At 43.8% G+C, this 26,070-nt stretch overlaps 1 protein-coding gene across 3 annotated transcripts in view; it reads left to right on the top strand.

The window, feature by feature from the left end:
* Positions 1 to 1,026: 1,026 nt before the first annotated feature.
* LOC128299331 (protein roadkill) overlaps positions 1,027 to 26,070 on the top strand; it is an 80,127-nt gene continuing 55,083 nt past the window's right edge. Inside the window, exons 1-2 of one of the 3 annotated variants that reach the window (XM_053035258.1) lie at positions 1,027 to 1,046; positions 3,932 to 4,601. In XM_053035258.1, the coding sequence (XP_052891218.1) occupies positions 4,588 to 4,601 (14 nt within the window). In that variant the 5' untranslated portion in view covers positions 1,027 to 1,046; positions 3,932 to 4,587. Of the gene's footprint in view, positions 1,047 to 1,103; positions 1,405 to 3,928; positions 4,602 to 26,070 lie in introns of those variants that run through there. The other 2 variants (XM_053035257.1, XM_053035256.1) reach the window with 2 other exon arrangements.

Here is a 26,070-nt window from a genome sequence, read left to right as displayed (position 1 = left end):
GGTAGAATAAACACGAATACTCCATATTTGTCTCAAATTTCTAGTTTTCCTCTTAAAAACTTACTCAAACAATTTAGTTTTCCTTAAATAAAATTGTAATGGCACCCTTTACTTACGAGCATTTTGGGAAAATCTCACTATCGATGAAGGAGCCGCCCCCTACATCTAACAAAAAAATTATAATAATAACCCATCGAACGATAAATAGATCAAGTGAAATGAAGATTGAGAGAAAAGCAGTAGTTCGATTGGAACTGAAAGCAAAAAGTGTGCCTGATCCAGTTCATCATTTTAACCTTGAGCGCCAATCTGCGAAAGGGATGCTGCTTGCATGATGCGAAGTACATCGCGATGTTGCATTGCATGCGGCTGTGCAGCGGATGGGGATAATAGGAGAAAAAGGGGAGGAAATAGTTCAACTTTCCACCAGCGCTTTCCTTCCAGGGGCTTGGCTTGGGTTATTACACGTGTGGGATTGATGATGCTGTGTGTCGCTCATTTCGCCCACTAGCGTGCGGTGAAAAACACCAATAATTATACGATCGTATCGATCGATCGTTGGAGCAACTGCACCGAAAGAGTGGACGAAAGGAGTAAAAGTGTGACAGAGGGAGAGAGCGAAAGAGATAAAGCTGAAGGAGCTGTGAAATGCAAAAAGGAAAGGATTATTTGGAGCACATTTCTCCACAGACTCGCAACGGCGTGTTTTTTTTCTTTAAATGACGCATGCTGTCACTTAATTCTCTCGTTTTCATTTTCGCCCTCTCGCTCTCTCGCTTTCTCATTCCGCCACGAGCAATGTCGGTCAAACTTTAAGTGGATCGGAAAGTGAAGGTGAGAGCGAGCCAGCAAGCTTTGGTTTCAACCGATGCGATGGGCTGCTCAGGTCGAGAGAGAAAGACAGAGCGCGAGCATACAAACCGCGTGCGTTTCTAGGGTGGCTGTCGTAGATGCCCGTTCTCCGACTGCCTGGCAGCGTGAAGGCGCTCTTTAGTCGACGTATGCCTTCCCCTTTAGTCGACGTTCGCTGCATGTACGGTAAAGAGGTGTGTGCTGCTGTTGCCGCTTTTGAACCTCGTGCTCTACAGATATTTTACGTTGTCTAGTAATAGTTTCCTACGCGTTGTTGTTGGCTGGCGTGTGTGCACAGACCACACTTTTTTGTGCGATTGTGTCGTCCTGTGGCTCGTGGCCGGATGCTCTCGTATTATCCTTCATGGTCAAGGATTATTACGTAGCCCACGAGCACCGATTTGTAACGTTGCGGCCATCTTCTTTGCGTCGTGTTTGTGTGCGCGTCGGGATGTAGTTCAGTGTGCATATGCCTCCGTATCCGTACCGTGCGTTACCGAGCTATTTGCCAGCAGTGCATAATCGATCAGTGGAACAGTGTAGCATTGTTTGGTAACGTTATATTCCTTATATTATTGCGTTATCACTAATGTGTCGTTTTGTGAAAGGGAAACGGGGGATGCAGCAAAGATAACGTGCGACAATAATACTCTGTGATATAGTACCTCTCATGCGCGCAGCTCAAGGTTTCTTGGCTCTCCGGTTTTGGGGACGCCGTTCCGACGCCCCAAGGTTTATACATGTACACGTGCAGGTGGCGTACCTGGGGCACACCGAGTCAGCTTGAGCCAAGTGGCAAATAAACGAGGTCGTGCTCTAAAGTCTCGCTCTCTATCTTGCTCTCTTGCGCACGTGCGTTTTCAGTGTACTATTGTCGGCACACCGGTATCGAGAACCGCACGAAACGTGTGCTGTAAGCTTTTATATACTAACCTTGGCTCGATCCACCGATTACTGTGCACAGTGTGTGTATGTGTTTATGTATGTGGTTTTTGCTAAATGTGTGCCCTTTACTATTCTGGGTTAGTGTGCAGTGTGGTGGAGTGTTTGTTGCCGCGCGTTGTAGATTGACCCGTTGCTTCAGTTTATGTTTCTTCTTTTTCTTCGCCGCTCACAATCTCATGCGCGTGCAATTGTGTCAAGTGCGCGCGCGTGTACGATCGATCCAATACACCCATGTGTCTCCAAATTCCTATCCCTTTTTTTACTGCTATTCGGTCACTTAGTTATGCAAGTTGTCGGCAGGGTTGTGCAATGGAAGGCAAGGCTTTGCTGTGTTGCACGCGTTACACTCGATAAGAAACAAATTAAGTAATCAGTACAATACAAACACACACAAATGCATCGTTATTGCAAGGGAAAACAGTGCAAACCAATCGGCAAACGATATGACAGTGGTGTGAAATGCAAACTCACCGATAAGAACAGCTGCGATCGATGCGATCCCAATCAACCGCAATCGTTGTGCAGTTCGACAAGTGAAACGGTAGATGCGTGAGAGAGATTGCGACAATCTAGTGAGATGAGATCAGGCTGTTTTCTCACGTGCGTGTGTCGAAATGTCACGCCATAGCATACCGCCAACGCCAAAGTTTAGCAAGAGTAATTTTAAAGCTTTTAATGCTGTGGTAACCAAATTATTTACTCCGTGCATGCGTTTGTGAACAATTTTTCAATCAACTCAATAAAAAAATGCTGCCTTATGGTTCTCACTTCATGAAGCAAATTCAACAAAAAAAGTATCAGAAAGTCAGTGTGTCGTGTATTCGTCTGCCCTTGTGATTCGAAAGTGCATGCCTGTCAGAGCCTTCCCTACTCTTCATAGTAAATAAAACAACATCAGCCTTCTTGCACTCCTCTTGATCGTGCGACACGCTCAGCTAGGCGCCATTGGAAAGCCTTCCGTACAGGTGTGAGTGCCTGCTATCTGGTGAAGGTGAAAAGCAATAGTGAGATTGTGGTGGTGTGTGTGGAAATTGGCACAACGGATGCCCAATTTCGTTGCTGCCCAACAGCAACACGCACCGCAAAGGGAAAGTAAACGTACATAAGCGTCTCTCGTATGAGTAACAGGGATGGACAAAATTTTGCAGTGACAGAGAGTTACAGCTGTAAAGTGTTGCAGTTGCAGCACCACGCTGTTGTCACATTTAATAACTGTTTGATGTGCGTTGTTTTAGCGATCGTGTTTTTCGGAATAGAACATTAATTTTCCCTGCGTTGTACAGTTTTTCGACAATATGCAATACAAATATGCTATTTTCTCTTCGCGACTAAAATTGCATATCATGTTTGTTTACAACGGATTTGTTAAATTTTTGTTCTTTTGGGGAGAAACCGAGGGAAACACTCGTCAACCCAAACAGCGGAGAAAGCGATCGTTGAGTTGATGAGAAAAAAAAATAAAACAGCGCATTGAGCTTCAATAATGAAGCCAGAGAAAACACATGGAAAATGTTACGTGCACCAATGAAAAAAAAAGTTATGTGAAAGTGAGAAGCAGACCATTTGAGGTAGAGAGGACCAACAAAAAATACAAACGAGTACAACCAAGTAGGTTGCGAGTGAAGACGTGTGCTAGCCTCAGCACTAGGTGGGGAAAAAAGAAAGCCAAATCATTTCGCGTTTGCAAGAGAAAGAAAGAGAGAGAAAAGAGAGTGGAGCTGCAGATTAAATCTCCAATGCTGGAGGAAATACACTACGCAAGTGAAATCTCGTAGACGTGAGAAAACATAATGCGTGTTGCAGCCCCCGATGTTATGCCAGTGCGAGAGAGCAAGAAATGAGAGCACATAGCGCCAGAAACCGGAGCGAGAGAGAGATAAAATATTGTAGTGTTTTGAGGCTTTGAAACAACGCGCATCGCTTACGCAGCAAATGTGCGCGACTTTTAAGCGTGTGCATGCATTGCACTGTGATTGTAAAGGGAAATGTAACAAATTCTAACTTAATCTTAAATGCTTAAAAAAGCTGATCGATATTCGTGACGGTCATGTGCTTTGTGTGTGTGTGTGTGTGTGTGCTTTCGTGGCAGTATAATAATATGTATCAAAAAAATCCTTTCTTCCCAAAAAAGCAGTTAAATATCGTCTAAATGTGGTGCGTGTCCTCCATCCCAAATAACATCGCGTTAGCGTTAAAGCCAGCTAAAGTGTAATAATAAAAAATAGCAAAGCAGGCCGAACAAAACAGCAAAAGCAAAACCGTGCACTAATAGTGAAAAAAAGGAAGGAAGGTAGAAGCAAAAAGAAATAAAAGGTTGCCTCCACAATCGTGCGTGCGTGCGGTTCCGTGTCAGGGTCGCTTAACCGGTGCACCATACGAGAGAGGCGCTTAGCTTTTTGTCGAGCCTTCACGCGGCTGTTAAAGTTGGTGAAGGTGTGCGCGATACCATTTCGGCGAGCTTCGGTGAAATAGAAGTTCTCACGGGTGAGAAAACAAGTGGTGTGCGTAAGTGTGTGAGTGTGTGTGCGTTTTCCCGCGTGAAAATTCGTGCATGGTTAAATCAATCGAACGTGGTTGAACAGAAAGGAGGAGGCAGAGGTTGTGGGAAAGAGAAAAAAAAGCAATATCGGCATCGATCGTTGGTTCCCTCCAAGCTGAAGCCGTTGATCCTGCCCGCCTACACCATCCGCGGGCTATACATTCCTCTATTTCTTGTGGCACGCCGGTACAACAAAATCATTCACCGTGGATACCTTAGCATTGCCACTCGGTGGTCTTTCTCATGTTAGGATGGCTCTGGCCAGGTAAGTTTGCTTGTTAAATGGGATTACTACCTTCTTATCTGACGGTCTTGGACTGCTGCAGGTTTCCTCTCAACTGTTTTCGGTTCGATCATCAGGATTCGGTTTTTATCAGGATTTATTAGCAGAACTGTTGAAGGTGATGCCACTTTCAATTTGGATTCTGCTCCATGAATCTCCATCCGGAGGTTTTCCGCCCTCTATTCGATCCTCTTCTGGCAAACATCCATTTCGTAGGAGAGTCGCCAACCTACGATTTATATGTCTCAAACGTATGCAAGGGTCTGGATTGGCTTGTGAAGATGGTCGTCGACGTTTTTTAAACGGAATTCTAGAAAACATATTAAACCAAGCATTAACAGTAGTACCTGTTTTTTTTCTACCGCGGGCAAATGCCCGTGAACAACACTATTGCGATAATGAGCGATTTTTTTCTCACTCACATAATTCTCACCGCACCCAACTCACTATGATGCATGAACAGTTCATCTTGTTCATCCTTCATCGATTCAAATGAAAAGATCGATTGTCAAATTAGTTTTACATTTCAAACAGGTCGTTTGAGGTCTTGTATACTCCACGGGTTATACAATTCAAGAAAGGACATTCAGAACATATTGCTGCTCTATTATTATTTTTTATTATTATCAAAATTCAATACATACAACGATTACATTGCCCTCCGTTTATTTAAGTTAATAGTAAAGTCAATTGTCTCATTATAATATCTGATAAAATAATATTCTGCATCGTCGTCGGGAGACACATGTATGTCCCACTGCCAGTAGCAATATATCTATCACAAACAATTTCCCATTGATATTCCAACACTTTCAAGCTCCCTTCCAAGCTGTTTCTTGTCGTTTCTTCTGATTGTACATCAACGGTGATGGACTTTCCATTTCCGATGTGCATGCAACAAATTGATGCGTCCTCCTTCGGCGAGAGTGAAACCTATCATGAAAATGTAGGATGAATATGCATGAATTCGTCCTCGAAACGACCGCCAAATGGGGATGGTGATGGCCCTCACCGGAGCCAGCCGTAGAATACGTACTTTGCCCGATGGTGCAACTGCTGCATCCCTACGTTCTACCTCCCCGTTTAATGTTCCTTTCGCGGTTGTTCTGTTGCGCATAGAATCGGCAATATAAAGAAAAAAGCTAACAACAACGAAACTCCCAGTTTGCATATTAACATTGCTTCGAAGGTGCAAAAGTTCGTTGAATACATTCAGCAGATCATCTCGATTTTTTTCATTGCAATTTAACAATACCTCCTAGCATTCCATTTAGCTTTCTTTGCCTTCGCTTTGCTGCCCGAAGTTAGATTAGTACGCGAATCAAGAGACCGAAGGCGAGACGATCTGTTTCCATTATTCATTAAGCGCATTGCATTTTCTGTTTTAAATGGTGTAGCGATTACGATACAGCGCCAGGAGATTTTGTGCAGGGTGTGCACATTCGGTTTACATTCATGAATCCATTTCCAGAAGGCGAATATAAAAAAAATGGACCACAAATAGGGCACAGCGTTGAAATCAAGCGATAAGCAAATGTGATAAGTATGTGCTATTTGTTTGTTTGCTGTTTACTTGAGAGAGTGTATTTTGGAATGACAGGCAGTTTTCGGTACTGTTTTGTTTTATTTTACAATGCAGACCCAACTGAAATAATGGCAAGGCAGGTGATATTACGCAGTAGTATACTTAAAATTGTCTAATTGGAAAGAAGATCCTTTAATGATCGGCAGTAAATATTTAATCCGATAAATATTTTACATTAAGGCAAATTTTCTGAATGTTGTCTACATTGTTTTATCGCTGGTATATAAATAAAGGCTGTCCTTCCGTTTGTCTTAAAACAAAAAAGATAAAAAAGGTCATGGCTGAGATTATTCAGCACTTTCGGTCCGGAAAATATCAATCTAGTGTTCATGAACACCCAGTTGTGTTCATTTTTGCCTCAAATAATATTCATTGTGGAAAATGTGGCCTACTTTATTGGTTTTATGAATGATGTACTATTATGGATCTTTTCTGAAGTTCTGTTATTAGTTTTCAAAGCTAAACAAGCAATTTCAAACTTACAAACAGTGATTCTAGCTATCGTAATATTTATCCCACTGTTATGGTCATACCAGTATTGATACTACCCTGGTGCGATGGAGTTGAAAAATTATCTGATAATGGAAATTAATTATTAGTTGATGAAATCATCGTTACAGTGGTTGGTTTTGGTGACACATCTTTTTTTTCCTAGCTATCTCCATCATCTTCCGTTCACCTTCATCGTACGGGCTGCGCCGTAGCACAGCGATACTGCTCCACCTGGCCATGCATCGGCTTTATCGTAGTGGCCTCGAGTTTGAAAAGACGATCCAAGGCATCTCGCAACACACATACATACACACACATACAGACAGTGCCGGATACACTTTCAGGCACGCGTTCCATTCTTTTTCGGCAGTTTATACCACTGGCCCGCGAAGGTGCTTCGCCACTGCACAGTGTGCTGCCCAATTGACCATGGACTTATTTCCTCGTTACTTGAAACCATCCACTCTCCCTGTGTTCGCCGGCCATGGTTTGTTGGGTCGGCTCTACGCTGTTGGTGACATACTTTATCCACCGGGGTCAACTGGCACCACCACCCCCTCCCCATCTGGTTTGATGTTGATGGTTGATGGTGGTAGTGGCACAGCACCACCAGTGGTCGACCAATATTTATAGTTCTCCTTCCGCCATGCCCCATTTTTATATGTATGCTTTTTTTTCAATTTGGTTTGTTTTACTCTTTACGCCACAGACGTTTTGTTTTTTTTCCCCCATTCCACTGTAGTATTTACGTGGTGTATTGCTCTGCTAATTCAACATTCGTTTCACTTGCCAGCTCACTACGCTACTTTCCGTGTCACCTTGCACAACATCAGTGGTTGAGGGAGAGCATCGCGTAGCATAATTAATTACCGGCAGCAGAATTTTTGTTCCCATCCTTTCGCGTCTTCCCTTCCTCCCCCCGCGGTGCCATGCGCCTGTATCGCGATTTAAATTACCTGTAGCGAATGTACCAGACAGCCCCGTCCTCTTGTGCCAAAAAAGAAATCATCTTTTATTGCTTGCGCCATTCATTTTAGTCTACTTATTAAACGCAATTTGACGCTTTGCCCGACCGCGCACACTGGTCGCACGTGGTGCGACGTGAAGATCGTCTTGCCCTGTTTTTTTTTTTTGGGTTCCCAATTTATAGCACCTCGCATCTTTTTTGCTGTTGTGCATACTATGTGGAATGGGTGAGAAAAGTGCACCACAGCGCGAAAATTATGCAACCGAAAAGGTGTTACACTTTGTAACACGCACCCGGTGTTGCTAACACAGACAGGTGCACCTTTGTTATTCTATTAATTAAGCACGTACGATGTAATGCGTTATTTTGTGTGCTGTTTTCATGTGTTTGTATAAATGGTCATATTTTGATAAAATTAATCATATTTTCAAAAAATAATGCGGTAGCTCATTACTGAGGTTTTGAGCTAAATTATTAATGTTTGGAACCATTTTTGGAATCGCTTCAAGTTTAAGTGAATATTGTAACAATAGAAGAGGTGTTTTTCCCAACTTGCAGAATCCAAAATTGAGTTAATCATGCAAAAACTCGTCGTAAGATAGAAGGATCTCGTTTGCTCATCTACATGTCCTTCCTCAACTTGAAATGAATCGGTTTCACACCTTTCTCAGATGAACTCAATACCACTGTCAACACGAGGCAGGGTTTTCGATCTGAAGTGAGAAGGTTGGGATCATTTCTGGATTATTTTCAATTTGAACCGAAATTTATTCCAATGGATGTGGAATCTTTCTCACTTTCTTGAATGCTTCTAGGCACGCGTAAACATCATTGCTTGGTTACTATAATTATGAATTGCTCGGTTAATACACATGTTTAAAATACTTATTATTATCATTCAACCCCTGTTTAGGACTCAACAATGAAGCATACTTGAATGAAAACACTAAAACCACATACGATCGCTATTCTCCTCATGCCGCCTCGATCGCCGTGCACTTTAACAATTCCCATGCTCTTATAGATATGACCTTCGGGCGACAACTTCCTTGTACATGGCCGATACGTAAATTCACCACATAAATGGAAAGATGTTTCACCTCGTCTCGCTCTTTCCTACCATAAATCTTTCCCGTTCCATGTCGCGACACAGAACCTCTCTTTACAATAGCCAAAAAAACCGCAAAAACTTATCGTCTTACCATCCAAAACGTCAACACTGACAGACGCCAATGTCTGCGGTGCCGACGCGAATGGCTACAAAACGCTCAGTTTGCCGTCGACAGTTTGTGACGACGATCCCGCTTACGTTAGAATCGTCCTTGAAACTTATTGACAGATTATGTTAGTTTCCTAGCACGGATGAGCTTCTGCCTCGTGTCGGCCAGCTCCGGTGTACCCGATGTATTCGCTGATGTGTGGCGTAATTTGTTTAGAATGTCGTCAGTTGTCGCCGCATTGGGTAACCTTGATCGTTCGTGATTTATGGCGCACCAGGGGAGGGTACGATTGATTCCGCTGCAATCATTATTGCTGGAGGAATTATAGCATTTGCCTACATTATGGCACTTCTGGGGATAAGAGAATTGGATGTCGTACGATATTTAATTATCAGAGTTAGATCATCCAACAAGAACTACGAGTAACCACGTAATTTTTTTTCTCATCTTATAAAATTGCATTTATTCAAAAAAAAATATACCTCTAGCGGTAATAGAAAAGGTGGGCAAATGCTGCGCTTACGTAAACATGCACATGATCAAACATAGCGCCACAGTTTACCTACCGACCGTCACCGTCAGCGCAAACACCGCCTCAGATCCTCCAGTACGATCCAGTTATTACACATCCTTACAGGTTAGTTCCGCCTACATGGTAATTTTCAGTGCACGATCAAATCTTACTTGTTGCCGTTGCGATGCAAAATGATAAGACTACGTCCATTCCACCTTTGCACGGTGCTTACTTACAGCGCCGGCTCCCGAAGACTCCCGGGACGCAGAGGGTTGCTTCCGTTGCTGGATGGGAAAGGGAACCCATATCTGTCATCCCGACCTTATGAATGATTTTTTGTTAAACGTTTCGTTCCATGGGGTGGTCTTGCAGGTTTCGAATGCCGTGAGAGTTTCCTTTTTTTGTCGAACTAGCTAAAGTGTACGCGGCCATATAGCGTATGCCGTAAATCTTTCGCCAATATTGGACACCCATGAAGGAAGTGCTAGCACATCTTCCATAAAATTGTCAATTTATTTGGCTCTGAAGAACGAAACTTAAGCAATTACGCCACAAACAATACGGAAATCAATCTGTTGGAACTTTTTTATCGTGTTTGATACTTACAGTTCTATTGGGCTTATTTATCGTTCTATTCACAGTGCAGTTTATTTTAAAAACATTGCACGTTTTGCATCGCACGGGGGCTTTAGTGTGCTTTTCTAAAAACATTTATTTATTTATAATTAGTGTGTTATGCTTTATTGTCCACTTTCTTCAGTTATGCATGTGACATATAAAATTAAAATAATAAATCCAATTTGTTTTGCGGCAGAAGCAACCAGTTCCTAATCACATCCACATCTAAACCAGTGTTTCCAGGAAAATGTGCAATAAAAGCACCCTTCAGTCTTATTATTTGTTTGTCCTATTTTCACGCTGCCCTATTAAAATGCAACTGCAATTGCAGCGCAAAAAAAGGGATGATAAGAGATCACCCTTACATGATCACCGGCTAGTAACACATTCTAGCGCTGGTTGGCAAACAAAAAAATGCAGTGTGAACAGCTGTGTTCGGGTGTGCATATTTGCAAAAGGAAATGATTCGTTGCCTCGGCGAGAAACAACGTTAGAGCTCGCTCTGCTTTGTGAGCACAAGCTTGCAGCAGCAACTACGACGCAAGGTGTAAATATTTGTCACACTGTTGCACTTTATTATTCCTAAACTGTACGTTTAAACATTACTTGTTATCCTTATTGGCTTTTTGGGGTTATTTTTATATAATTTCCCAATGCAATATTAGTGTTTCATTTAATCTGAACTCTTCGGAGGACATTGAAGAGGTAGTAAACTCTCTGCTGGCATGAAAAAAAGGTTTTATTTTCGGAATGTTTTTATCGTAATTTATATAAAACTTCAATATTTCTTTTTGTGCATACTTTGTATGACTTCGTTGAGCCCTGCGGCAGGTCTAGCTTGGCATCACTGGAACACATCGTTGAAGCTAAAGTAAAATCAGTGTGTTTTCCTCAATGTTTAATAAAGTTCATGTCATCGCACGTAGATTTCTTTACTTATTTTAAAAACTAAAAAATTGACATTTTGAAGGCAAACATCAGGTTTTAGGTCATAAATACAAACATGGAAGCTTACACTGGAGAGCTTTTTTTTTGAGATAAACAAGCTACAGAAAAATTATGTAAAATTCATCCGCTTAAAGTGCGTTCGCATCGGACGAACCATTCAGGACTTGTCAGGATGTCCGTCAACATAGAAAATATGGTTTCACGTTTGAAGTTTGGATACTGCTTCACTCTTTGATCTGTATCTTTGGAACGGAGTGTCTCATGAACTTTTTGCAAAGTTAACCACAAAAAAGGAACTCCGTAAAAGTTTATGCCTCTTGTTGTAATTATGTCACAGTACGATATAAGAACTATCATCAATTTGGAGATCATACTTTCTTGCTTAAAAATTTAAAACTAAAGAACTGTATAAGGTCTAGCTGTAGAAATTTGTTTCAATTTCACCTCCGCGCACATTTTTTTGTTGACGTTGTTCGCTCCGGTTTTCATTTGGCGCACCGGACACCGAGGGCTGCCGTTGGCAACGCAACGTCTGGCCCCGGACACGATGCCGGCTGGCACTGGCTCAGCGCAGCAGACGTGAACTTTCACAACATCAACCGCAACGTGCCATTGGTGGTGACCTCCTTTAGACTCATCCGGATCTCCTTCGATAAGAAGCCGCCGTGAAAGGCGAGTGAAAATGCTTTCCATCGTTCAGCGTGGGGGCCACCATCGCACAATCGCCCGGACAGTGTGACCAGCTTTTAACGACTTTCTTTCTAAATTATTATTAAATCAACAGTTTCCCATCGACAGTGTGTGTTTGTGTCAAAAACGCATCGGGTGAGCGTACGTATTTGACAAGTGCATTCGACAAAAGGGGGATGCGCGGTGTGCCTGGGGTGTGAGGTGTATTCCCAATAGTGGAGCCGATCTTCCGAGTGGCTTCACATTATTTCGCTTCGCCTGCACAACTGTGTCACGATTGCAGCTGTCAAATCGCTGTGTGGCTGTCTGTAAACGGCATTACTCCATCGAGAGGAGGCCCGTGTTGTGCGTTGGAGTTTGCGTTCGGTTCGCGCCGGTTGCCACAATTCCGTCAACGACCTCCTTTTCGCGCGGAGCTACACGTTCACGCACACTCTCACTCTCGGTACACAATCGGGTGGTGGCAGCGATGGCCCAATGGTGCAGATGGTGGTTCTCCTATTTTTGTGCCGATTTCGATCATCCCCGTTCGCATCCGATCACCCAAAGCGAAATGGCGGGGCTTAAATTGGGGGCTTCCACAAGCAACAACAAAAAAACCACCCTTCGCACACTCACTCAACGGTGGGTTCCTTGCGTTATGCGGTTACGTTAACGCTTAGCGAAGCGCTTAGTCGCTCTGAACTTTTGTTTCAATACTAAGCAATAGCACACACATACGCATCAGTTTTATTGCTTCAATCATCTTATTCCTTTATTTACTCGACCACGCATGACGTTATTCGGAAAACTAAATCATTAAACAAATTATCATAATTTGTCGTAACTCTCTCTCTGATGTCAATTGTAATTCAAATTGGGAGAGTATTTTGTTAAACCTAGGCAAATGGATAGTATTTATTGTAAACGAAACCCCAATAAACAAGTCGTAAAACTCCGATTCCGATAGCATACATCTATCTTAAATCTGTCAGCAACTGCTTCTGTACTTCCTGCTGCTCAATCGTAATATCCTACTGAAATACAGCAACTTGAAGATACTTCCATTGCAAAGCGCTTGAAAATAAGCCGAAAACACACACTTTCATACCCAGAACCGTGCCGAATCGTACGTAAGCTACTTAACCCGATCAACCGTATGGCAGGAGTGTATAAACTGTACCGAACTTCTTGAGAACGCGAAGCTGTCGACATAAATTTATAAATATTAACCCCAATAATGCAATGGTTTCGGCCCGCGCTTGCTGCAAGCCGTTGCAATTGTGCAGCGCTCCTTTTTCCTCGCACGTGTGTGCGGTCCGTTGTCCCACGACCCAGTTCACCAACGCGTGTGACGAACTTGTTTCACACACAGCATTCGAAAACGCGTCGCTTGCTCATTCGTTCGTCTTGTAAACGAACGTTACGCGTACTACCCTCTCACCATTGCATCGTGTTCATGCGACTCGCTCGATAGTGAGTTGATTTCACTCATCTCATTCGATGCAATTCAGATGTAACGCTCCCTATAGTGAGCCGGCACACGCTTTTGCTGTTCACGTATGTTACGCTTGGGTTTTGTAAAAGCGAAATAAAAACAATAGATTTCAATCTATCCAAAGCAGAAACTTTAAGATCATTCAGCGTTCTTTCGCAAACTGATGTTGTTGGTTTATTTTGATAAATTGAACCGTTCAAGTTTACATCAGGAATTGACAAAAACGTGATCAATAGTTTTGTGATATGTTTTGTTTTATTTAAATTGCCATCCCAATTTGTATTTCACGGTTCAATATCAACTTTACATAAAAATAAGCTTACCTTCAGCACGGAAGAGCGACCACTTTAATGGTTCGGCATCCGATGGAAAGTCAAAGTGTGAAGGTGAGATTGAGCATCATCGTGCGTACGGCAAACCCAACATAATTCGCCTTCACAAAACGCGATCGTGGTCACCCGGTCACCCTACCGCCCACCCACCCAGATTCTTCCCTGCGCAACCCGAACCACAAACCAGTCGTAAACCCTACCATTGATGCCAAACATTTATTGGTTTCGTTTGCGGCTCGCTTTAATGCTCGTCAAAGTGTGTCAATGAAAAAGGCAGCGTGCGCGCGCGTGACCGCGTTCACTAAGCCGCGTCCCTCCGGTAGCTCTCTTTCGCTCGATCGTGCTGCTCGCTGCTCACTCGATTGTTGTACTTGGGCTCACTTGGTGCTCACGAAAACATGGTGGTGAGCATCGGCTTAGCTCACATAAGCAACGGTTTTAGTGTACGTGCAGCTCCCATGCTGCATTTGACGTTTGATCAACCTTACACCAATGCATCGTTTTGTTGGTGTTCGCTGTTGCTCTCACCGTTAGTGCATTCCGTGTCGATTGTTTGCTCTCGTGTGTATTTGTTGCCTGCTTGTTCTGTCCCGCTTTGTACAGAGAGTCGAGAATTGTTGTGTTCTTCACACACTTCTACAAAGCCGATCGAGTACCCGTGGCTTGAAGGGCGTAAAAATGGGCGCACGTGCATTCGAGCTTCGTCTCCACGTGCGCTGTCGACCTCAGTTTCGTTGCCAGCCCTGCTCTCGTGTGCACCAATCGGACACTTACAGGTCTCGGTTTTTCGTCGTAATTATTTGTAGGAGACTTTAATGCTTGAGTTGGTTTGCTGAAATCGCGATATGAGAGTATAACGTAAAGAAGACGTGATCTCATCACACTGCTTGCCACTTTTCCACCACATGCAGTGAGAATAGAAATGATGTCAGTTGTTTCACAGTACATTGCAAATAGCGATGAGGTGGTTTATGCCCAGGTTCTAACTTTTAAACTTTCATACCCGAATAACGTGATTTAACACTGGAACTAGCAGACCAGTCATTTTAATTAAAACGCTTCAATTTCACCATATTAATTGTTGGGAGTAAAACAATTCTACCACAGTTGGTAGCATAATCAAGATGTTCCAAATTGTTTGTACTGTGATCGTCAAAACGCTTGAAACGCTTGGAAGTTTTGATGTATCTTTAGGACTTAGTAACATGTAACAACAGTACCATTAACAGTAACGATTTCGCATTTATGCATCTTGGCTCTTTTACTTGTGCTGTCCCAATATTCAGGTGAAGTTCGCCACTGTTTCCCATAACGTGTGCCCATTTTACTAGTGTTTATTTATTTATCACAGTGGCTTGAATTTTGATGGATGGAAAACAAAAGCTTTTCCACTCCATTGTTTCCCCTGTTGCACGTTTACTTCATTTGCTCTGTTTTGTGGAAAACGCCGTGCCATTCGTACCAATAACCCAACTCATCGTGCAATGTAAAACACACACAATCTGCACAACAAAAACGCTTTGTGAATGTACCGGGGTCCTAAACGAGGCCACACTCTCCCAAAACATTCAACCTCAAGCAAACAGGGTCACCGTCGGGTTGCTTTTGGTGGTTGTGGGGTTTGATCGTGTGAGGTGGGAAAAACAAATCTACACCATTTTGAGACCAATTATTAGCGAGAGGGCTTGGTTGTGGACCCAGTTTCGGCCCAGTGTGCGGTGGCGGGTTTCGGTGTCTCTAACTTCACAGCGGGCGCCTAGTGAAAGCAAAACGGTAGGCGTGAAATCGGTTTGGAAAGGAAAATTTGTCGAAATCTAAATATCGAGCCGGACGAAAGTATCAGTAGCAGTAAAAAATCGAACATAGAAAGGGGATTTTTTAAAGGTTCATTCACTGTGGCGTATCGAACTGATAATGGGCGACCACGTGATGTAAGCGCAATTATTCTTTTATTTGCATTCGGGGAGGTTTTTGTTACGATTGTACTGTTTGGGGGTTTCTAAATGAACTGTTTGAAACAATTTAAATAAAAACAAAACTCTCCGTGCTTAATCAATCTTCTTACGGGACTATGCCTGGACATTAATAATAGACGGATACATTGAATGCAATAAACCTTTCACAAGAAGCTCTTTCATTGCTTGCTTCACCATCACTACAAAAACTACAATCCTGTAACTATCTGTAAAATTTTCCGATATGTCCAGAATTCAGCTGCTGGATAGTGTAATAAAACCACCTCTCCCACGGACCTCCCTCAGAAACAGCTAGCTGAAAACGCTTCTCGATATAAGCGTAGCACAGAACACTCAGCGTAAGCGAACCGTTCGGTGTGAGCGTGTGTAAAAATATACGCAAACCTTCAAATGTTGTTCTAGCTGGCCGCGTGCTTCGCATGTAACGGAACAAACGGGCCAGGAGGTCAGCAAAAAATGCAATACCACATCGTTGGGCAAAGGGCACAACGCCGAGAAAGGCGAAAGCGTGTTCTAATCGACGCAAACAACGGCGACACGCGCGGACCACTTCATTTAGCGTGTTATATAGGCCGCATTACAACTCGGAAACCTCCGCGTAAAAGCCATCCGACTCGCGCTAAGGTCATTCCGCTTTCGGTGGAACAACGAACGGCACGAGCGCAGGGAAAGGTTACGCGAAACCGTTTCCTACACCGCTTTCCTGTCCTGTTTTTTTTGTTGCTTCCAGCCGGAATGGAACCACCCTCTCTGTCCGCTCCCAGAGTTCGGTCGAGAAGCGGATTGAAGGTCATTTTCATTTATCTTGCTACCACTAATCGCACCACGATGGGTGAACCTATCGAAACCGATTCCAACCGTCAGAACTACCGTCCCATTACACCCAACCGCCCGTTTAGCAGCGGGCTAATCGTCTTAAATGCCACGGTGCGCTATCTGAACATGCTGTGTGTGAGCTCGTGTGTGTGAGGGAGCGGCAAAGGCACTCAGTAATTCGCTCTCAGATACTGAAAAGGTCGGTACTCACGAGAGCCGAGTCACTTGTACTAAAACTCATGAACGCACACTTAGAACAGGCACTCGTGCACGTTACAACCCTCTACTTAACGGCAATCTTTTGCCATTCCGCGTCGAAACGTTGGGCAGAAGGGTTAATTAGTGCGATTTAGATTTGTTGGCCAGCCAGCTGATGAGATGTAGGTGTGTGTCAGCCCTACCCCCCAACCCCCAACCCCCCATAATCTAATCGAACTCGACCAGTTGCATTGGTGTATAGATGCATTAACACAGTCGGATGGAACAGGTCCAACACTCTTGGCTCTTGGTCGTTGCACGAGTTCGTCCGCGAGTGGCATAAATTAGACGTTTGCAACAACCTTGAGGCACCGGTTTTTAGCGATTTGCAGTCACCTTCAGACACAGACGGCTGTATTCGGTGTTTTCCAACGTATTTCACCAAAGCACCGTTTCCTGGTTGTACGGTTCGCGCCTGCCCGATAAAGCTGTCATAAATCCGCTGCTTCCTGTTGATCTTGATCGTTCGTAGCGTCGAATATTTGCATAACAATTCCAATATGCATAATAATGCACACGCACGTAAGCGACGATCGATGAATCTGTTATAAATGGCACACTTTGAGATGGATGGTTGATTTTTCCTAAGTGAGTTCCACAACGATATAACCGTTGTACTCTAGTGTGCATATTTGGACTTTTATTAAATGATAATAGTATAAGTGAATAAATATTTTATTTACATTTTTACAACTACTTTTACTCGACCACTACTCCAGGTGCCCCTCTGATGACATTCTTCTAATCGATGGGCATCATAAAATTCCAATGAAAGTACACCAATATCCATATTTTTTGCCAAAATTTTTATAATGTTCTAAAATGAAAAATTTATATCAATTTGCGACATAAAAATTTTAGCTCAAGAATATTTAAGGCAAAACAAAATCCAAATTACTCGATGTTATTTTTAAATTTAACAGTACGTTCATTCTAATTTAAAGTTCTTTATAGACTTCATCTTCCATCACAATCAATTTTTCACTGCCATTTCTCATTTCTACTGCTCATAAAAATTCACCATAATAATCCTCAGCGCGCACAGAAAACGATATCAACGCGTTTGATAACGCCTTTACCATTACTAGACAGCGGTTTCCGTACTGTTCAAAAATGTTCCAATTTTCTATACTTGCCTTGAATTTCGTTGAACACGCCTTGGGTATCATGCGGCAGTATTAGACAGCTCTCAAAGGATCTTCGCCTACGACTGTCAAGCGTAGCAGGCAAAGCCGTTGCTATGGTGAAATTAGGCTTCTCCCCATCGTTCGACGGCAACGGCAAGACCATAGACGCCGAATCACGAAAATGTGGTTCCCCCTCTCTACAGGGAATTCTTTCACCGTGCGATGGAAATTTGTACCAAACTGTAGGAAATGACTGTTTCCACCCCAGTTAAGAGCCCTTAATCTCGAGCACTTCTGTGCGACTCGATACAATTTTGCTGCGTAACTTCAAACAAGCTGAAAGTATTACAAGACACTACTGTTGTCGTCGGTTCGTCTGCATGAGCGCGTCATTAAAATGTGAATGGAAAATGAGACTTGTTGTCATTTTTCTTATCGTCGATGTTGTGATATGCGAAGTGAAATGGAAGTGAATCGATACTTCACTACCGAAAGGCCTGAAAGACTGTCTTTCTTATGTAAAATGCTTACTGTACTGTGTATCTATTCTAATATATGTTAGGTAATTATTTAATTCTTTACTCCTGAAAACACATAGCACCGGGAAAACTCCTTAAATCCCTATTTACAATTTATTGGTTGGCAGCCATTTATCGAAAACATCGAAAGCAAAGTAACGCATCTTATATCACGAATCAATAAAGCCCTCCCGGCCATATTTCGGAGTGTGTAAGCAAAAAAAAGGTAGCAAATTTCCAATTCTTTCGCATCGGAATTTCAACCACCGGAAAACTTCCTTCCTCGGTGTGGAAAATCAATACCAAACTGCCACAATAGCACGCAGTATCCGCTCCGTAATCTTCCCGATCTAAGCGTCTTCCGCGTCACATTCGCCGATGTTTGCAGTCGGGAAAACAAAGGCAAAGGGCAGAGATAGAAAGGTTGGGGAAAAACTCAACAGCAGCATCCTCCGCTATCATGCCCGTACCTTTCCCTGATAAAACTTGTATCATTTTATGTTCCTCCATTCGTTCTCGCTAAACGCACCTTCCGGTTTTTGGGCGTTTTTTTTTTCTCTCCCCCAGCTGTCCGGATCGATGCCCGCCGTAACCCGTACGGTGGTGGTGGTTGATGGGGAAATGGATAAGGCGAAGAGGGACACGGCCATTCTTCCGACCCGAACCCCAGTATCAAACTGTTCCGGATTGATTTCTTTCGCCAGTAATGTTTAACTTTACTGTAGATTCTTTCGGATAAAAAGATGCGTCGTACATGTTTAAAACCTTGCGAGCCTAAAACTGCTACTGCTACAGGAAATCGATACGGTCTTTGTGGGGTGTATAGCACGTTGTTTAATGTTGGCATCACACAACTGGCAGCACTGGAACCAAAAAAGGGGAATAACAGGGGACAAAGAGACTCGCACAAAATGGGCTCGTCGCAATAAAATCAAACTATGAAAGGTGTTAAGTTCGATCCTTTCAAGCACGCATTTCGGGACACTTTGCTACGGTGCTACATTTATTATCAATTATCTACATGGTACATAGCACCAGGAGTGGTTAAATTAAAATGCGATTAGACATCACGTTATCTCTTTCTTTTTTCCCATCCTAGATCCGTGATAATTTTAAATCATTTTCAACATAATCTTCAACACTCCATTCGCCATTCCCATTTAAATAGTCAACTTCCATCCCGTTACGATCGGAATTAAAATACTGCTCACATCAAACCCTTAAATCCTGTATCATTAAGTTATTCCCACACTCTTACGCCCTGAACGAAATTTCGGTACCTTCGGGGCTGTGCGCGCTGATGATGCTTTTGCCCGGCGCAAGGGTGGCAAATGGTTGCCGTGCTCCTCGCGACATATTGTGTTCTCTTGGTTTTGGTTTCTTTACTCTCGGAAGACACTCATCCGAACGTTTCGGAATGTAACAGGGAAGCACACGGAGCGGCGCTGTGTTTGCTCTGCTTTGCCGGCTGGCAGGAGATGCTCGCACAACAACCGTAGAACGGAATCGAAAAGGATACGTTCGCCAGCCGTTAAGGGTGAATATCGGTGCCAGTCTTCCGGTTGTGGAGGTTTTGGATGAAGGAAGATAAATCCCATTCCATTATGATTTTTTGTGACCAACCGTACGAACCTGTTATGTGTGATCTTTTTATTTCCCTTTTTCCCTTTGTATCATCCTCGTCCCGAACTGGTCCGACCCGTCGTCCGTTTGCATTCACATAAAGCGAATCTTTTATGACGTCCTTTTATGTGCTCCCTCACCTCGAGAAAGCTATATCCCCCCCCCCCCCCCCCCAGCAGTATCGGAACCCTATCCGGAACTACGATATTTCATATTGATCAACAGTGTGCATCCTTTTTTCGAGCATAAGTCTCGATATTATTACCATTAGCACAGGAAGCTGCTATAATTGGAGCGCACCGTGGGCGAGGAAATTCCGAAGTCGATTAATTATGGACTGCTTCTCAAGCCATTCGGGCATCCGTGTTCACGGGGCTGATGATATAGGGGCCTGCCACAGCTGTTGTTGTGGCCAGATTCCTGCCAGCAAAACGGGGGACGGTAAGCATTCGGTCGGGTTCCATTTTGGAGACCATTTACACGAAGCAATTTATGTTTGCAGTGCCAATCTCTCGCAATAGGAGGGAAGGGACGGATGAGAGTAATATTTGCGATACGGTTTATATGATATTGTTTATTGCGTTCATCTGTGCACGCAGGTAGGTTTGAGGTGGATGGTCCTGGTGCTGGTGTTCCCGGCTGGTGCTGATTCAATTCACCAGCGTTGGCGGTCTTCGTCCCCCTGCTTTCAAGCACATTTTCCCTGCCGTCGTACAAGGAGTTGCGGGTTTGTGTGTGTTTGTGTGTCCTGAGGTGAAATAGATTGCGATTAGAATCGATAGCTTCATCCTGCCCATCAGTTCCGGTCTCGATTATACGGGAAGTTTTGCTACTTTTACATTCAAAGGACATTGCTCGTATTTATTTATCCCGGTGACGCAATGATACAGGAATAAAGTCTGTAACTTCCCTGAACTGGAAGGTTTTGCTGATGTTTTTTTTTCATTATTTTGCAAGACAAACAAAGGTTTGAGATGTGGGAAATGCGAAGATACTCTCCACACTCGTTCCAATGCTGGAGAAAGAAAGATGTTTGCAACGCCAATCCACCAGGGGCAAGCTTGAAAACCGCTTCGGCAAAGAAGAACCACCGCTGCAGACGAAGTTTTATTCGTTTTGTATCTGAGGTACACACGGAAATAGGCAGCAAGGATACATCGCATTGGAGTAGGGGACCACCCTGTGAGAACGGGACCGTGGAAGCGAAAAATATATACTACTGCCCTGCTGTATGGTGCTCCGTTTCACGTCCTCAGCGCATAACACCAGCTATGTAGCTGTGGCTTTGTGCTCAAGTTTCATTGCCTAACCGGAGAATGGCGCTTGGCATAAGGACATGGTCTCCTGCGTTGGTAGTATGTGTGTTGTATTTGTGTGCCTGTGTACCATGTGCGCATAGCCGTACGTACCGTTAGGACCACCGGGGAATCTTTGCCTTTGGTCGTTCGTGTTCCTGCCGCTCGTTCGCCTTGGAATATCTCGAGCCACACCACCCCATCGGAACGGATTTGCTGCGAGATTTCCGCTACCCAGCTGGCCAGTCTGTGGAACTGGGTTTAATGCATCTTCAGCTAGTTGCCAGCGATGAAAAGTGGCGAGCAAACAGACTAACGCAAACGCTTAGGTCAGACGAGAGCGATAAAGATACAAAACCCGCATTTGTGGAAATCGGTACCGAGACGGTCCGGAAATCGGGCACGACTTTGAAAACAAATTGAGAGTGAATAAGCGGCCAAATGGCTTCTTGTCCTTCACGCTGCGCCTGCGACGACAACAACGGAGTTTTGCCAAATGGGAGCGTCAAGGTTTTTTTTTTTTTTTGGGGGAAGGTTCCTTTGTCCTGGCAGAGGTTTGTCCTGGTGCTGTGTTTCTTTCGCTTGGGCAGATACGGTAGAAATTAACGGCAAACGACATCCCCACATTCAGTAGCTCACAGGAAAACACGGCAACCGCAAGCGAACTGCAATCGGCCGGGTGTGGTTGAACACTTGTGTTAGGCTTCATTGAGTTTACGTTGCTATTGCTATTACTTCCGGCACACTGGCACAAGGGCCTGGAAGAATTAAGTTCTCTAGCTTATGGTACCATGACTTGATGGTACCATTCGTGATAACCTTAGGTAAAAAGTTTTTAATTCCTATATATTATGTCTTATGTGTTGTAGATTGAAACCCCGATATTGTAGAAAGATGGTCGTTATAATGTGGATATTGAGGGCATAGATCGTCTCGATCGCTCTCAAACTCCCAAAGTGATTTTACCATTACTGTTGGCTGTTGAATTTATGACGTTTGCTCAAGTAATTCTTAGTCCATTGAAGATTTTGCAGTGATTTATAACTCAATGAAGAAAATATACTTTGGAAATTCAAACAAAACCTTCTGGTCCATTAGTTGGAGCTTTTCCCGCGAGATGGCTATTAATTCAATGCAAATGTTTGCATCGCCCATAGGTTCTGACTTCTGTTCCAAAGTTTAATATCAAACTTTTAACAATGCCTCTTGCACCACCTAGGAAGGCAAACGAATTCGATTCCACATCTCAGCCACTTAACTTCAAATCTCCTCCGCCGATGTGGTCCTTCCCCTGTGCGCATACATAATGTCCGTGAATGTCTTCGCCTGAAACCCATCCCAAACGATGTCCAATGATCGTGTTTTTTTTTTCTCCAGCGCTTAGCATTAGCATAATCAATTAACGTAACCAATTACCGTTACGCCAACCTCGTCTTACCGTCTCGGCCCCGCATAGTTTCCAATTCAACCCACTTATGCTCTGTGTGATTATGCTGCTGCCCACTGGCCCAATTTTCTAATGCATATCATTCTTCTTCTCTCATCTGTTTGCAGGTAAGCACAACCCGAGGGCAACCATGGGACGGGACGGCTAGACAAACAGACGATCGCGCCCTCTTCCCTCCCTCGCGGGCGATCGTCTTAACGTTTTGCCGGCGCAATATCCGCACGTGATGATCATCCTTCATTCTGGGCACTGTTCGAATGGAGCCAATGTTTAATGTACATCGTATATGTTAGGCGATACGCATATCGATTCGGTGGGGAAATGTGTGTCGATTTGTTTTAAATGACCGCTAGGGAATCTGCGGTCTCCAGACTGCTTTCCCGCGAATAGGCAGCGAAAGAGGAGATTTGCTTTAAATCACAACATTAAATCGCTCGTAATGATTGATTTGTCTTGTGCTGTCCCTCTCCGACTGTTCGCAGCGACACGCTACATCCATCGAATTCATTGGCATACATTCGAGGACTGGACTGTTGTGGATGCAAAGTAAAAAAAAAAGAATTCCCAAATCATTCGCATCGGCAATCATTGTGCTGAGTTAAGAAGCTCAAAAAACAGAAATCAGTTAGTGTTGGGGAAGAAATCGGGTCATGTTTGGGTTACGTGTGTTCTTCACGGGAGGTCACGGCGATTGTAGAATTCAATGTTTGGCATGTAGATCATTTGGTGATTTGTGTTACAAGCAGCATTTTAGAGAGTGTGTGGCAACAGCTTGCCAAAAATGGAACGACAAAAACTGAAACCTCTTTCTTACTCTCAACATTTAATATTCTATTTCATCTTTATCTCAATCACCGTAAGATGCAACACGACTTATCTAACAAAATTAGTGTCAAGAGTCGTCCGAAGTCCATCGCAAAAGAAGACGCTTAATAATGTGCTTTAACCCAAAAAAAAAACCATCCCCACAGGCAAGTCGGGCACGAATATTGGCTTGGCGCATGCATCATCCAACGAGAACGATGCTAAATGCTGTTGGTGACTGTGTGCTTGTGTTGCTTGCGCTGAGCGCTATATCATAAATTTGCTGCTAACCATCATACCCGTCCCATCCGACTCTCAGACCGCCATCCGTCATCCCACCCCTGTGAACGAGCAGTTTTTGCAACCTTGGGGGAGCCGGCATGGACACGTTTAAAAATCTGCTAAATCGATCCGTCCGAAATTCGCAGACCGCGCACAACCTTGAGCACAACCGAACGATTTATTCGCTCGCGGAGCAAACGGCGCACGGATGAGGAAAGAAAAGCAACCGACCAAGAAGCAGACCAAGAAGCCCCAATCGTACATTTAGCGCTAGAGACGATTTGGCGATGGTTGCAACTGCTGCTTGGGCTGGTTCTATCAAGCGTGCCCGTTACCTCCCCAACACCACCACATCCTTTTGCAACCTTGCATTTCCTCGTGCGATGCTCACACTTGTCTCTTGCGTATGTGGTGCTTGCGCTGAGGTGCTTCAAAGATGGTTTAGTTTGGCAAACGGGCGAGGGATGTTGCGACGGAATTACGACGATTAATTCGCCACTTGCCAATTGGGAATCGGTTCGCCGTTGTTGCTGAGTGTGCTTGGCCGCTGCGGTTCCAGCCGTATGTGTGTGTGTGTGTGTATGCTCGCAAATTCTGCAAATCTCCCTATCGTCGCCTATCGCCTGTTCCGTTGATTATGCAAAATTATTCCAACCGCATCCGTCTCTCATCGACGATGTGAAGAGTGACGTAAACGTTCTAAGATGCAAGGAATACGTATTTAATTGGAGTCACGTACACAGTGTGTTTGAGAGATTTTTGGGTTTTGTTTGGTGCGTTTCATAAGAATTGAAGAATTCTTGTAGATTTTTAACGATAAAATAGAATCTCACTAGAATGATTAGGGATTAAAGACGATGATCTGCTGTATATAGGTAACTGATATCGAATGGATCAACTTTTCATCATCAAATCAAATTTTTATCCCGATTTTGTACATTAAACGCACTCTGTATAATTCTGATCAAAATCCATGCAAAGGTGCTAAGGTTTAATACCTAACAGCGTATCAATCCCGGCAAAAAAGCATCCCAACTTTGCCAATATTCTCAACTACGAACGCCATCCACATTTCCCGGAACGAAACCCCAAAATCAGGACGGCGAAAACTTCACTCGAAACTTATGGTGAAACAGCGGGAACTGGTAAAAACTTCCCGCCGGCTATAAAATATGCTGCTGCCAATCGTTTATTTAACCGCACACGAAGTCTAAAGTCTTCAAGGATCACCGAACGAGCTGTTTCATGCCGAGTGTTTTGCCTTCCCGGGAATGGGAGACCGCTGGAAGATGGAAGCCAAACCCCAGAGGAAGCGACTCGCAAGCAGACCAAGCAACATTTTCCATTAATTCGGCAAAAGAAATGGGAAAGTTTTCACGTCGTCAGCGACAGTAGCGCGGTGGCAGCTGTGAGGGAATTCTGGTTTCTTCGCTCGCACGGTTGATAATATTGGATGCCGTTGGGTTCGCGCAAAGGGAGCATTATACGCTGTTGCGTGTTTTATCAATGTTTTACCATCCAGGAGAGTGTGGGCCGCATTGTTCACGCAAGCAAGTGGCGGGCATTAGATCAATGTGTGGCACTGTATTGATGAGTAAGGAAGGGAATTTTTGTGGAAAATGTTTCAACGTGCGCCTACTCTTATGCAACTAAACTTTATTGGATTTTTTAGAAAATTTTGTACCACAAAGAGACCACTTCATAAAAAAGTAAAAGACATAAAAGAATTGTACGTTTTTTCCCCGCTTTTTTCCCCGGTGAGCCCTGTGCTCATTCTGCTTCAAATGTCACTTTATATCCGTCCGCTGTGAAGGTGTTTCGGAAAGTTAAATCACAACCCCGTCGCTTTCTTTTAAGCGCACACGTTGCTCTGGCTTCCTTTTGCGCATTTGCTGTTACGTATCACGTTTCACGCTGAAAATAAAGGAAACTCGAAATAAAAGAATGTAAAGGAAACCGACAGAATCCACCGAAATGTCCTTATGCTCCGTTCGCCCGTAAGAAAATACGTACGACGATGCTGTTGGAGTTTTTAGAAACGACGGCAAAAACGGGGCAAAAACTTTCAACCCCAAACGATGGGGGTTGCTGGATGATAGCTGGAGGAGGGGAGCAGGGCGAAATGGTTTTCTGCTCCTCACGCGAAGATTTCCGAAAAGGGCGTCCGTACAAACCAACAAAGCTAGCAACGCCAGTTCAAGGATAAATTGAACGTCACTCAACCGGTGTATGTGTGTGGATGCTACGGAAAAGCGTTTTGCTCTCTCCTGATGGTCGTCGTCTTTTTTTGTTTTTTGCTTCCCAAGTAAGGGACCAACTTTTGTTGGTAGCTAATAGCAACCATTTTTCTTTCTGCTGTCATGCCTCTGCACCCAACAGGCAGCAACAACAATAACATGGAAAAAAAACTCCCCACGTCGTTCTTGCCACCTACTTCGATTACCGGGGAAATGGAGAATATA

Source organism: Anopheles moucheti, chromosome 2 (assembly GCF_943734755.1).
Source record: "Anopheles moucheti chromosome 2, idAnoMoucSN_F20_07, whole genome shotgun sequence".
NCBI classification, from domain to species: Eukaryota; Metazoa; Arthropoda; class Insecta; order Diptera; family Culicidae; genus Anopheles; species Anopheles moucheti.
Note: the sequence above shows the minus strand (reverse complement) of the source record. Positions and strands in the feature narration are given on the sequence as shown.